Source organism: Boleophthalmus pectinirostris, unplaced genomic scaffold (genome assembly GCF_026225935.1).
Source record: "Boleophthalmus pectinirostris isolate CB_2022bp ecotype Guang Dong unplaced genomic scaffold, ASM2622593v1 HiC_scaffold_14, whole genome shotgun sequence".
In the NCBI taxonomy this organism is placed as follows: Eukaryota; Metazoa; Chordata; class Actinopteri; order Gobiiformes; family Gobiidae; genus Boleophthalmus; species Boleophthalmus pectinirostris.
In genome coordinates this window covers 4411244-4426542 of record NW_026571047.1, presented here as the reverse complement: position 1 = coordinate 4426542, position 15299 = coordinate 4411244, and the positions used below count along the sequence as shown (strand labels likewise).

Genomic DNA, 15299 nt, shown 5'->3' with positions numbered 1-15299 from the left:
ATATTCAGATGAGTAAGTGAGAACTGTCCCATCCTTTATCCAGGTGTATTTAGCAGCTGGTACAGAGTTACTGAAGCAGGTTAATGTGAGTGTTTCCTTCACTTGAATCTCTTTTGGACCTGAGATTTGAACATTTTCGGGTCCATCTGTACAATAACGTTCTGTTAAAGGAAATGTTTTCCAGTAAATGAATGAAACACAATGAACCCAGACACTTACAGAAAACCTCCAGATCATAAAGAGCTGTCTGAGAGCTGATGGGGTTGCTGATTTCACAGAGGTACCTTCCACTGTCTTTTCTGTTCAGGACTTTGAAGGACAAGACTCGTTTTTGGTCATAAAATACAATGTTTTCAGAAGGATTTAGCTCCTGTCCATTTATCAACCAGTTTCTGGTGAAGATGGAACCAGAGGCATCACAGATTAAGTTCACTGAGGAGCCCTCGATCGGCTCATTGGAGGATGGCACAACAGAAACTTTTGTGATTCTCCCTGTGAAGATTAAGAAAAAAATCAGCAAACAAATGTTATCAATAAAAAACACAATTTACAAGCTGTGAATGTTTTGTCCACTGTGGTGTCATGTAAAAGTAGATGAAGGACAGGTGTATGACACTGGAATAGTTCTTACTCAGCACAGAGATCCTCACAGGCTGAGACGTTGTATATTTGAGAGTTTTGCTGTTGAAAGCCTGACAGCTGTAGTCTCCACTCTGGTTCGTCTGCATGTTCTTCACTTGTATCTGTGCTCCAGTAAAAGACAACAGCTTTGAATTGAAAAGCCATTTAAAGTGAGCTGCAGGTCTGGAGTCAGCTGAGCAGGACAGAGACAAGTCTGAACCTTCCTCATAATAATCAAGTAAAGGAGAGCTCCTCAAAATGACATCATCAGGTCCATCTGAAAATATCAAATATAAATACACAGTTTAGAGTTGGACATGGGATTGTTTGTGCATCTGAACTGTAGACATGCTTTACTCACAGCTGATGGAGACTTCTGCTGGGGCACTGGTGCTGCTACTGAAAGGATCAGACACTTTACATGTGAATGGTCCCTGGTCATAGCGCCACACAGTGGCTATAGTGAGAGTTGCTCCTCCATCAGTGAGGTGCACTCTGTCACTGAGTGTAACTTCAGAAGTGCCATTGAACCAGAGGAAAGTTGTCAGGTTGATCCCATCAGCAGAACAGGAGAGAGTCACAGAACTGTTGAACTCCACTAAGTCTGAGCTGCTCACTGTGACTCTCACATTAGACACTGGCTCTGAGGGAGGGGGACAGCACATGTTAGTCTATATATGAAAATAGAGCATGGCTGGTGGTACAGATTGTTCACTAATAGTAAAAAAAAACAAACAAAAAAAACACTTCTTTTAAAGGGCCCATCTGATGCAAAATAACTCTTTTCACATTGTATCTTCTGCACATAAACAAGCACAGTTTGGGTTTTGGAACATCCATTACACAATAGTTATGAAATCTTACTGATTTCTTGGAGAGAGTCACAGACCAGGAACTATGAATGAATGACTATTGCTCATCCCTCCATCCGTCCTGAGAAAGCACAGGCTCCGCCCTCCAAACGTGACGTAGGCTCTGAGTGAGTCGCCCTTCCTCCGCCCATCTCAGGGAGGGAGGGGCAGACAGACGTGCCGCCCTGATAGTGGTAGGAATAAACTTTTATTCATAATGGCAATGCAGCGCGTTCAGCCGCATGTGTTGGACCCGGAATCGGACGAGGACTTTGAGGAGCACGAAGTTCAAGCACCGCGTCAACATCAGCTGAACATTACTGATTGGTAAAGTATTAATAAACACTAGTAGATAAACTTATTATATTGTGCACACTGCAGTGTAGAACAATGAACTTTTGCTGTCGCTTTTGTTTAGGTGTTCATGTGGGAATTGTCAGCCAAGGTGGGTGGAGGTGGGGCGAAGGCGGTGGAGCAGGGGAGGGGGGTGGGTGCGAAGCGCTTTCTGCTACGTCAAACGCATCATAGGTGTATCTGCCGCTTCATCGTTGTAGCAGCTTTAGTTCGTTGTCTCGTGGGAGGGTGGCAGAAATACGATGCACTTAGTTAAAAAAAAACGCCAAATCAATCTAAAAAACACTTCGGCTACATATACAAGGTCCACACATCACTCTTAAAAGGTAGAAAGCTCTGAAAATTTGATTTTGCATGAGATGGGCCCTTTAACCGATAACAGATTAAATGTCGAAAGGGTAGGAGTGACCTGCACAAAAACATAAGTGAAGAAGATTGGAGTGAAGCATGTTTAAGAGCACAAAAACAAACAATAAATACGAGACTTAGACTACTTCAATATAAATGGTTAACAAGGGTTTATATAACTCCTGAAATACTCCACCATATCTCCAGCAATATTCCTGACACTTGTACCAAATGCAGTAATTATAAAGGAACTCTTATACACTGTCTTTGGGAATGCTCAGTAATTCAAATATTCTGGAAAGAAGTTATAAAATGTTTGACAGAAATATTCAGTGTAAAGATTCCTATGTGTGCAAAACTTTGTATATTTGGAATATATCCAGAAGGTTTATTACAGACAAAAAAACAAGCAAAATTATTGGACTTTGGAATATTACATGCAAGAAGAACCATCGTCTTAAACTGGAAAAACATTGAAGCCCCCTCAACAAAACAGTGGGTTAAGGAAATTTCAGAATGTGTCGGCCTTGAAAGATTGACATTTATAACAAAGGGAAAACGAAAAGACTTTGTGAAATTATGGGAACCTTATTTAAATATTATATCCAAAAAATAGAAGTGATGTATATGTATAATAATATTGTTATTGTTGTCCAGCATTGGCGGTGATAATAACAGTGACAAATACAACATTTTTTATTTATTTTCATTAATGTTGTCGTTGTTGTAATTATTATTTTATTTTAGTATTATTATTTATCTATCTCATTTTATTGTTTATTAATTAATTTATATTTTTGTATTATATATCTATCCATTTATTTATTTATGTTTCTCTACCAATTTTCTATTAATTAATTTTATATTTTTTTAATCTATTTATTTATTTTTATTATTATTGTGTATAAATATATATATATTATATATATATATATATATATATATATATATATATATATATAATATATATATATATATATATATATATATATATATATATATATATATATATATATATATATATTTATTTATTTATTTTATTTTTTTCATTTTAGGTACATATGGTCACCAAATATAAATCAAGGACTTACCTATGACTGATAAATTGTGATTTGTGCAAATAGTGTAGTGAATATGTGAATTTGTATGATGTGAAATTATGTTTGTAATTATTATTATTATTATTATTATCTTTATTTTTATTTATTTTTTGGTTGTATGTTGACCTGTGTTAATAACGTGGTCAGTTGTTCATGTGAAATTTTTATTGTCTGAAAATTAATAAAAATATTGGGGAAAAAAAATTTAAAATTGTCCAAAGGGTGCCTTTGTCCCCCAAGGAAAATAGACTCAAAAATTCTAACAAGCTTCTGCCAATATTAGTTTTTAATTCACGTGCTCATGAAATAAATATTGAATAATAATGCAACATTATAATTACCATGAATGTTCAATGTAGAGGTCCCACTTTGCACCTTACTTCCTGCTGGTTTCAGGATAACGCCGTACTCTCCAGCGTCATTAAGAGACAGGTTCCTGAGCTGCAGAGATCCAGTAGAGATGAACAGAGTGATCCTGCCTTCATACTCTGGAGCAGTAAAGTTACTATCAGTGTTTGAAGTGATGATAGTTGTACTGCCAAAATACCAAGTTATTGTTATAAATGGAGTTTGTGTTGGAGCCAGTGAAGTGGTGAACGTGACTGTGCCTCCCTCAGCTGCATCCACAGAGTCAGGCAACACACCATCTCCAGACGCCAAACCTGCAGAGTGAGAGAACTGGTAATAAAAAATCCATAACAAACAGAAAGGTTTAATTTAGTAACATAAGTAGTTTAACAGTTCTTACCAAATGTAGCACAAAGAACAATCACTTTGAAATACATATCTTCTGCCGAATTTACCATCACCAGTACACAGCAGTATAATGTGGCATCAGGCAGGACCTTTGTCTTTTAACAGTTGCTTGTAAATTGTTCCTTGATTAATCATTATAAACGGCTCCACCTCTCATATCACTTTATTGCACCTGCCTATTTTGTTCTGATGCTGGTGTTCTGTTGAAATGGGCAGCCCCGTCAAAATGAGTTACAGTTGTATAGATCCAATAAAGCCAAACCCTAATCCTAACCTCCCCAGGTTTACAACATATTCCCTTGAGTTAGAGACAGCAAGTTTGATGCTGTTTATATGCAGTCATTACACTTTATACTTTATACCTTAGTAAAATTTCAACTCATTTATGTGAATATCCGTAGGTAGTACATTTGGACAGTTGTTTTCTGCTAAAACAGGGCTCCAACTAAAGAGAGCACATATCCACAGGTCAATTTAATCATCGAATAATGTAGAATCACCATTATTCACTCATCTAATATTTCAAGGAACGTCTGTCTGTGTCTCTGTTTGTCTGTTCCACGCATAACTCTCAAACTGCTCATCCAACAGAGGATGTCATCCTAATGTTACAGATGTGTGCAGTGCCAATTTTCATGTTGTTAGGGCAAAAAATGCCAAAGATCTGGTAAAATGAGTGTTATATTTTAAGTACTAGTCTATCTATTAATTCAAGGAACGTCTGTGTCTCTGTTTGTTTGTGTGTTTTACTCATAACTTTCGAGCTGCTCAGCCGACCAATCTCAAATTCGGAGGGTTCATCCTAATGGAGTGTGCAGTGCCAATTTCCACGTTGGTACGACAAAAAATGCCAAAGATCTTTTAAAATGAGTGATATATTTTACATAACTTTTGGAATCTCTCTTGACCATAGCGATAAAACTCTCTGACATGCAATTTGAAGTCACATGGCTGTGATTGACAGGTGGATTAACCAAAAAAGGACAGGCATGGTCTCTCCATATCAAAATAAGTATGTGTGCCATGATACAGGAAGTTCGCCAGGAGGCTCTTCCGGCTCCTTCTGACTCTGGCTCCAATTGACTTTGCATTTGGATCTTGCCGTCCCTCTCTCTGTAACTGCTGCTGTCAGCCTCATTTTTTTGGTCTTAAAATGTTCATATTAATCCACTCTACATGATCCAGATTTTTTTATTTATTTATTTTTTTTCACTTTTTTGTCCGTCAAAAAAATCCTATTCATAACACAGAGCCTAGCTTCAGATTTGCTCCTGTAACGAGCATTGCAAGCCTCATTTGAGCGGCGCTGAAAGCTGTGGGTGACGTCACACTCACTTAGTCCACTTCTTTTATACAATCTATGTGTCTAATATTGTTCTTGAGTTAATCCCAATACCTAATCTTTCAATACCACCTTCAATACCACTGTGGCACCCAGTCAGGAGCAGTGGATTTGTTTTTAAAGGAGAAAAAAAACTCAATTTCATGCCAAATTCAAGATAGACGCCATCCAAAGTCTCATACGCAAATGGGCCTCAATTTGAGACCAGTTGCCTTATAACCTTACTAAATGTGTTAGTGTCGACAACTCTTAACATGGTGCTTCATTTTGTACAACAATTGGGTACTTTCAAGGTCAAGGTGTTGCATTAAGGTCAAATTAATTATTATTATTTTTTAATTTTTGAAAAATTGGCCGAGTTCAGTCGTCTGCTTAATTTTTTGGCCAGTTATCAATTCATTACTGTACATTTCAGAGTAATCACAATTTTTAAGTGGCAACAGGACAGATTTACCTAAATTTACACATAATCCAGACACCTCTGAGAAATCTCTGATACAATGAATAGCATTGCTCACATCACTTTGATTGTTCAAGAACACAGCTGTGTCGTCTGCCAACTGAGAGATTTGAAATTCTCTGTCAAAGGCAGAGATACCTCGAAATTCTGACCTTTTGATGCAAGTAGCCATCATTTGTGCAATAAGTAAAAACAGGTAAGGACTGACAGGACAGCCTTGCTTTATTCCTCATTCAATATTTATCCTGGCAGATGTTCCATAGAACATTTTGACAGAGCTATTACAGTCTTTGGAAAGCGATTTATTGCTGCAATTCAAACACTATACAAGGCCAAATGTTTCCAGAGTTTTTATCATAAATTGGTGATTGTCAAAAGCTTTATAGAAATCTACAAATAAAACAAGACTGTCCTCTCTTATATCCTCATTATAATCCATAAAGTCTAAGACAACGTTATTTATTATACTTCTACCTGTGATAAAACCTGACTGTTCTTCATCTATAAGTCCCTCCAGTCCTGACTTAAGCCTCTTGGCAAAAATTAAGGCAAATATTTTGGTGTCATTATTTAATAGAGTGATTGTTCTCCAGTTTTCTAAATTTAATTGATCCTTTTTGGGTTTAGGAATTAGTTTAATAAGACCTTGTCTTAATGATGCTGGTAAATATCCTTCCGGATAGTTTTCAAAACTTGAAAGAATGAGTAGAGCTCTTAAATATGCAGCCCAATATGAGCTTTGCTTTCATGTTTCTATACGTATCATAGAGATACATTTTTCATACTTTTTAACATTTTCAATTGTTCAGATTTTTTCACTTTCAACAAATCATTTCTTTAAAGAGGTAAAGTTTTTTTTGTTTTTGAAAATCCTCATTAGTGAGTAGAATGTTATTGAATTTCCAGTCATCTGTATTATATCTTAGTCTTTTGGATGATATATTTATTTCAATAATAATCGCTTTATGATCTGAAAATATAGTAGGTGTAATTTGGGTTGTTTCCACATTATCAATTGTACTTGCTGAGACAAGGCAGAAGTCTAATCTTGACTGTAAGGACATGTCTTTATTGCTCCACAGATACATTTTGGTGTCTGGGTTTCTGTGTCTCCAAATGTCAATTAAGTTCATTCTGTATTCTGCATGTTATAGACTTCATTTGACTTTTGGTCCTTAGGGGGAAATCTGTCCACCCTGTCGTCCATGACAGTATTAAAATCTCCCCCCCAAATGATTTTAGCTGAAGGAAATTTTACTAACCAATTATTTATTTTAGTTTCAATAGTTGAGAATATCAAGTTATTGGCCGTTTTATTGTTAGCTGCATAAACATTTATCAAAATTAATTGTACCTGATTGATATTAATAATTAACATCACCCAGCGTCCCTCCTCATCTGCAAAATGTTGAAGTATCTGCCCCCTAAAGTTCCCTTTTAATATAGCGACCCCTGCCGATCTGTTACTGCCAAATGAAAACCACATATCTTTTCTCCATTGATTTTTCCAAAAGGATCTGTCTGCCTCCAAGGCATGAGTCTCTTGTAAAAAAATAAAAATCTGCTTGTTTCCCCTGACAAAAAAACAAAAACAAAAAAAACTTTCCTTTTCTAGTCATTCCTAATCTCCCTGACATTCATAGACAGGACAAGAACAGACAAAAAAAAAAAAAAAAAAAAAAAAAAAAAAGGCAAACTAAACTAAATAGAAATCCTCTCTTAGGATGAAAAAGAAAGGCAGGCTCACGACGCCTGCAGCACCAATAAATGTCAATTCTTTTTCTAAAGGAAACAGTGGGCTAAGGTTGCCCAAATCAAAATGTCATGTTCTTAATCCACTTTTGGTCCTTTATTCACAGCTTAACATTTCGAGTCCTTTAACGTAAATAGTCAACATGTCCAAACTGACCTTCATTCCTGTATGTTCTTCCGTGAGCGCGATCTCTCCTGTTCCTTCGATGAAGGCTCGGCCCCCGTGAAGAAGGCTCGGCTCGTTTTCCGGCCTCTCGCGCTCTCTGGATCTGGGGCCACAGTTTCTCCTGTCTTTCTCGATCCCCTTTCGATATGTCCTCCTTGAAGCACAAGCCATGTTGTCTGAGATAGAGTGAAGTTTTAGCTTCCCTCCACACCGCGTCCCGGCAAACCCGAGAAACAAACTGCACAATGATGTGCCGAGGTGCAGAGCCCTCCGCAGCCGCGCGTCTTCTTCCCAATCGGTGGACCGTCTCCACACTGTCCACCAGCTTGTTTTTCGTGTCAGGAACGACCTCCTGGCAGATTTGGATCACCTTGGCGCGCACATCCTCCTGATCGGTTTGGGGTCCTCCTGTCAGCCTCAGGTTCCATCTTCTTGTATATGTCTCGATTTCGTCCATGCGTCTTTGTGTCTGTTTTACAGGTTTCTGCTCTAGTTGTGTCACTCGTGTGTGGTTACCTCCGCCAAGTCCGTGGTTAGTTTTTCAAACTTTTCCTCCAGGCTGGTAAGTTTGATGCAGTCACTTCTGGTGTTGATCAAGTTTTCAGTTGCGTCAAAGCGCGCAAAGATTTTGCTGATGATGGAAGGGTCCACCTCCACGTTGCAAACGTTCTTGGTTGCCGGCGATTTTGCTGGTGACGGCGAGGCGGGCAGTGGTGGAAAATCCTCCTCGACTGATCCCTGCTCTGAGCCGCACCCCGGCCGGCTGTAGTCGTGTCCCGCAGCAACAAGCCCCGGGTGGGGCTATCCCTGTCGAGTGATGAAACGTTCCGTTTGGGGGCTATTCTCGAGGTGGAGGGCACTCTGCGAGGGAGAAAATCTTGTATTCAAGTTTACAGTAATCCACTTTTATATCACTAACTACACACGTTTGACGAGATACAACAAGGCCAAAAAGAGACATGTCCACATCAAAACAAATACAGCTGCTTCTGAGGAAAAAGATGTACTAAATATCAAAGGGAGTGAATAACATGACATGATTTCTGCTGTATGTTCATCTGAGGTGAGAGAAGTTTCATTTGAGTCTTTTATGTGTATTATGCCTCAGACTCTCCTTTTGGTATTTAGTATTTAGTGGTGATTTGGCCTGTGCTGTGCCTTTTGTTATTACAAACAATAACTGAACTGAAACTGTGACCAAGACAATTTGAAATGTCACAAAATGAAAAGTTGCTTGTCTGAAATTAAAGTGCATAATGCTTCAGATAATAGTTTCACTGTTTAACAGCAGAAATGTAAGAGTTTGACTGAATCTATATTATATTATATATATATATTATATATTATATTATATTATATTATATATATATATTATATATATATATTATATTATATTATATTATATTATATTATATTATATTATATATCAGATAATGGCTGTACTGAAATTTGAGGAGCCTTCATTATTGCCAGATCCAAGTCACACAGCACACACTGATGCCCTTCTACCAGAACAGTGGAAGTTCAAGAACAAAGAATAATCACAACTTTTTTTAGTATAAATGAAGGGAAAAGAACAAGGAGGGAGAAAATGTGAGCTTTCTGTCACTTTTATTGATGTTCACACAAACTGTACACATTACATCCTTCTCAAACATCGCTTTACAATGATGTTCAAAAGTCACAGAAGTCACTTTTGTTGGTCAAAATGAGATATTTACACACTGTCTGTGCAGTACACTGTCAAAACAAAACAGGTGGAAGCTCACAGAGGTTAGAAGTTATAGGGACAAATTTGGAGTCCGTTTGGAATTAAGAATAGGAATTGATTTGCAGACCAAATAGCAAAATAAAGCACCAGCACACGCATTAGGTCTTTTTTTTTTTATCTGCTGAGTTGAATTCTTTCAGTTTTAAGAAATTCCTTTAAAAAACAGATGATGCTGTTCTTTGTCACCAGCTGCACGGTTCCAGACAATAGCACACACATTTTTGTTCCACAATTGGAAACCTGGACTAGACCTGGTTTAGTACTTTTTACTTAAGAATGGGTAGTCTTTATTTCTTATATATTTGATGTATTCTTAAAACAAAAATATTAAAAATGAAAAGCAATAAGTAGAACTAAAGCAAATTCAACTATGATATCATCCAATTCATTTTCCTTCCCAAAATCATACATTAAACCATCAGTTTGATTTAGTCCACATGTATACAGTATATTTGCCTGTTCTTTTGGAAGAAATAAAGTCATTCTTCCATTGATATAACATTTTTGTTGTGTAAAACATGAATCTCTGTCACCACAATGACAATATGATATCCAAGTCCATCAAGTCCAAGTCCATCACGGCGGCTGACACAAGGAGCTCAGGGAGAGTTACTTAGATCCTGGGTCTATTTTCAGAACATGTTAATTGTGAAAATGGAGTCACTGAACTGAAGACAAGAAGAGCACTTCATTCATTAAGAAAGTGATTTTCCAAGTCTTTAAAAGTGCATTAAAGATACTGCAAGGATTTGTGTGGGCTAAACTAGAATGGGTCTATGCAACTAAACCAGGACTACTCAAGGTCTAAACTAGGATTAAACCAGGTCTAAAACAACTTGACAGATTTGACATGGGAGAAACGTAACCCAAAAATTTGCCTTCTTTCACACCAGGTCGATATGAGACTTGCAATCTGTTGGAGAATTAAAGGTGCACTATGCAACTTTTCTGGTAGATGGTTTGTCAGCTGCTTGTCTCCATAAAGATGTTATTTACAATGTCTCACAGTTACGCATTCAACTTTTCTATCCCCATGAAAACAAGTAGGGGGTGTAACCAGGATACTTTAAACATAGTGGGTGGGCTAAACTAGGAACAGGTCTAAACTAGATCTAAACCAGGACTAGAAGGACTAATGGAAGGTGTATTGTCCTGGTTTGGTCCTAGTTTGATGCTGGTTTAGTCCTGGTTTATGAATTTCCAGGTTTAGAGATGGACTAAACCAGGTCTGAACCATAGGCTGGATTAAGAAATGGACAAAGGGAGTGTGACAAATGAAGCTCACAAGGCTAGTGTTTCTAGGGGCAAATTTGGAGCCCAGATCCATAACAGAAATATAAAAGTATTAAGAGACAAAACTGTAAAGTAAAAACACCACAGGATTCTGTAGAGCACATTGATATAAACATTTTCAAACCAAAATGCCAAGGTTTACTGCAGCATTTCTAGGGAAAGGAGTGACAGTTTTAAATGTCTCCGTCCTATTTGGAAGGCTGTAGTTAGTGCGTTAGCTATGTCCATTTATTTCTACAGTCAACAGTCTAAACCAAAACTAAACCAAGACTAGATGGACTTTTTTGGATGTGGAGTAAAAAAGAGAGAGATGATATGAGGCTTACAGGATAGTGAAGAATTAAAGGTGCACTATGTCACTTTTCTGGCAAGCTGCTTGTCTCCATGGCGATGTAATTGCTGTGACCATAGAACATTCCACAACACTACACTGAACTTATCTATCTCCATGGAGATGAGAAAACAAGTCAATTTCCCCATCAGATCAGAGGAGATTGGAACCTGCTCACAGTAGAAATGCATGTTTTTCCACATATTTTGAGCCAGAAAAGTATTTGCCATTTAAACTGATGCAAGAATAATACATGTAAGACCATATTGTGGACTATTCCATGCAAAGAACTAACATCTTCATAGAGACAAACAGGCTGCCACCAGAAAAGTGACAATACTTTGGAATTTGCATTAAGATACACAAGACAACATGCACTTTTGTACATTTTTTATTTCAAATGATTATTCTATGCCATTACAAAAGCATAAGGTTTGAAAATCCCACTTGTTTTTTTTTACTTTAAAAATATACACATTTATACATTTCTGACCAAAGCATCTCTCCGAAGTAAAGTTCCATTTCTACAGAAGAACAAGAAGAAGGCATCCAGTGGTAGACAAGTTCACAAAGCTAAGGTGCAAAATGTCATGAAGTTACATAGAATGGACTGACAGATGGGGATAAGACATAAACAGTGGGGAAAAAGTAGCAATAGTTTAGCACTTTGTAAACTGGGTCAAAAAAATACCAAGTTATACAATTACATGTGATTTTTGGTAAGACTGCTGCAAGACAATCCAGTCCAAATTAGAATGGAGACAATAAGATAAGCATATAGGCAGCATTTCTTAAGGTAATACATTGTCTTTTGCATCCTCCATTGGGTCCGAGCGGTTTAGACGTCTACAAACATGTTCTGAAATGCACGCCATTCTCCTATTAGTTTACCAGTTCATATTTCACTATTTTGTCAAGTACTAAATATTATATGTATTTAAAATGTGAATGTGAATCATTCAAATTCAAATATATATAAGATGTTATAGATATTTCCCAGTCGATGCAGCCCTTGCTTGGTATGATATCATTTGGAGAAGCAGACAGGAGCAATTACAAAGAGCCTAAATTCAACAAATGTGCACATATGGTCCCTAGTGAATATTTCTCTACAGAACTTAATGACAAATGAATTATGGGCAATGTAAATGTGGATATTTTATACATTTCATACATATTCAAATATCATCATTAATATCCACTTATTGGGGCAAATCCCACCAGCTGAACATCGCAGCTTTCAAATAAATGATTGAAATATAGTTAAGAATACTGAACTACTATTTGTTTGTTTGGTAGAAATGGGCAATTCTAGGGCTGAAATGAGCTCCAAATGATTCTAATGAAGATGTGTGGAGTTTAAAAACACACTGGAGCACTTCCTAACCGCATGACATCACAAGTTGGAAGTGTTTAAGAAAATAGAATAATATGGGCCCTTGAACTATTCAACTTGGAACACTAAACCTGCTATAACGGCCCTTTCTGCAACTCCACACACTTGTATCCAATCATATAGAATAACAAACATATCTTAGTATTTAATAGACCCCAATTTACAAACAAACAAACAAACAAAAAAACTACAATTCAAATAGCAAGCAACATGTTTCAACATGGCTTGTGATAAGTGCGATTAGCTGTCCTCCACTTCTGCCACTGAGCTGCTCTCTTCCCGGTATCATTGTATTACATATGCTTAGCAGTTGTTCAACATTCAGTCCCTATAGTCCACCTTGGATTTCTAGTTGCACTGTTTCTACCTCTGATTCCATTTTGATCAGGTAAGTGGGCAAAACAGTCCAACGTGGGCTTATCAACTTGGTGGTCTTGCAGTGACCTCTAGTGGTGCTTGTGCGCACTTGAGATCCAACCTGCTCCACGTGGTCGACAAAGCCAAGTTGACCGCGGTGCCTCCTGCTGCTGCTCGCTCCGATACTAGCTCCGATACTAGCTCCGATGCTCGGGTTCGAAAAGGAATATTGGGCTCGAGCTTCCGCTTCCGGTCGTCGGATAAAACTCTGGACAAACATCCCAGCGGTGCCTCCAAAATGTTGTGCCCTCTACTCCGACAGTGTGGGAGAGATACGTGGTTGCTTTTTGTAGGCAGTGACGGACAGAGACGCAGTTCACGTCTTACTCCATGACTTTGTTTCAAAAAAACAACAACGAACTTGTAAATATGGAATTGTACAGTTTTTAACATTTATACTTTTTGTACCAAATGAATTATCTTTTAAATTTAACAGAATGATATAAATAAATCATGTTTTTAACAATATTTTAAATCATTGACCCACTTTTGTTGAATCTGTCACATATAGACTGTAGAACACGGCAAGTCGCCACGTGCTTACGTCAGTGCGCACGTGCGTGCTGTTGTTATATTTGTTGCTATGTGCGTTTTTTAAACATTGCAAACTTTGCAAACCTTTGCTCGAGACCAGCGCTCAGAAAACTATCTACATTTTTACGAAAACCAGCCAGATTTGGGATTATTTCGACGCAGACTAGTACTGACCGCGCCCTGACTTGGACTACAAGACTTTTGGGAGGAAAAACGTGAGGTCTGTAAGTTTCCGTGTTCATATTTTAATCGCTTCGGGATTTTAAGATTAGGTTACACAAAAAACAACCAATACTGTAGCAAATAACCCTTTTAACAATACCTAGATCATGATTACAATGAGGTTATTCAAAGAAATGTGCCTTTGTGCATTCATGCTTTCCTTTTAATGCAAAATTCCCAACATAAGGCAACAGTCAGAGATGGTACTCATGTTAGCACACCCAGGCTACATCTAGACTAACTTGTCTGCGCTCAACAAATACAATTGACCTTAAAACGTGACAAATTGACCGGATTGGTTCAGGATTCTGTAAGGGTTAGAGAAATCAAAATACATCATTAATTGCATGAGTGAAAAACTGGTTGGTTTAGTCCTGGTCAGTGTTGGGGAGTAACGGATTACATGTACCGGAGTTACGTAATCAGAGTACAAATTATGAGTAACTGTTACTGTTCCAGTGAGTGGTAATTAGATTACAGTTACTTGGTTGAAATAAATAAATTACACAGAGGTATTTAGCTTTTTTAATATTTAATTCTATATCCTTTTTTTTTTTTTTTTTTTTTTGGTAATTTCACTCATTGCCGGACATTAAACCAGGTTAAAACCAGGTCTAAAACCAGGTCTAAGCCAGGCCTAAACCAGGACTAAAACCAGGTTAAACCAGGTCTAAACCAGGTCTAAACCAGGTCTAAAACCAGGTCTAAACCAGGTCTAAAACCAGGTCTAAGCCAGGCCTAAACCAGGCCTAAAACCAGGACTAAAACCAGGTCTAAAACCAGGTCTAAAACCAGGTCTAAGCCAGGCCTAAACCAGGTCTAAAACCAGGACTAAAACCAGGTCTAAAACCAGGTCTAACCAGGTAAGCCAGGCTAAAACCAGGTCTAAAACCAGGTCTAAAACCAGGACTAAAACCAGGTCTAAAACCAGGTCTAAACCAGGTCTAAAACCAGGTCTAAGCCAGGCCTAAACCAGGTCTAAAACCAGGACTAAAACCAGGACTAAAACCAGGTCTAAAACCAGGTCTAAAACCAGGTCTAAACCAGGTCTAAAGTATTCAGATTATGTTACTCACTTTAAGTAATTTAATGGATTACGTTACAAACTACATTTTGGGGTGTCTAATCTGTAATCTGTAGGGGAATACATTTTAAAAGTAACCTTCCCAACACTGGTCCTGGTTCAGTACTCGGTTCAGTCCTGGTTTGGACCTGGTTCAGCTCTGGTACAGCTCTGGTTTAGTTCTGGTTTAGTCCTGGTTTAGTCCTGGTTTAGTTCTGGTTTAGCTGGTTTAGTCCTGGTTTTGTTCTGGTTTAGTTCTGGTTTAGTCTGGTTTAGTCCTGGTTTAGTCCTGGTTTAGTCCTGGTTTAGTCCTGGTTTCTGGTTTTCTGGTTTAGTTTTTCTGTTTTTAGTCCTGGTTTAGTTCTGGTTTAGTTCTGGTTTAGTCCTGGTTTAGTCCTGGTTTAGTTCTGGTTTTAGTCCTGGTTTAGTTCTGGTTTAGTCCTGGTTTAGTTCTGGTTTAGTTCTGGTTTAGTCCTGGTTTAGTCCTGGTTTAGTCCTGGTTTAGTCCTGTAGTGCAGTGAT

At 37.8% G+C, this 15299-nt stretch overlaps 1 protein-coding gene and 1 long non-coding RNA gene across 2 annotated transcripts; one reads left to right on the top strand and one right to left on the bottom strand.

The window, feature by feature from the left end:
- Positions 1 to 429: 429 nt before the first annotated feature.
- On the bottom strand, positions 430 to 8207 carry LOC110155177 (carcinoembryonic antigen-related cell adhesion molecule 8-like). The gene is made up of 5 exons (XM_055150487.1): positions 7742 to 8207; positions 3616 to 3936; positions 983 to 1264; positions 651 to 898; positions 430 to 492 (listed from the first exon to the last, which is right to left on the bottom strand). The coding sequence occupies exons 1-5, from the start codon at positions 8205 to 8207 to the stop codon at positions 430 to 432; spliced, it is 1380 nt and encodes a 459-aa protein (XP_055006462.1).
- Positions 8208 to 13701: 5494 nt separating this feature from the next.
- Positions 13702 to 14696, top strand: LOC129407920 (uncharacterized). The gene is made up of 3 exons (XR_008631776.1): positions 13702 to 14315; positions 14486 to 14567; positions 14657 to 14696. It is a non-coding gene; the product is annotated as an uncharacterized LOC129407920 (long non-coding RNA).
- The last annotated feature ends 603 nt before the right edge of the window (positions 14697 to 15299 follow it).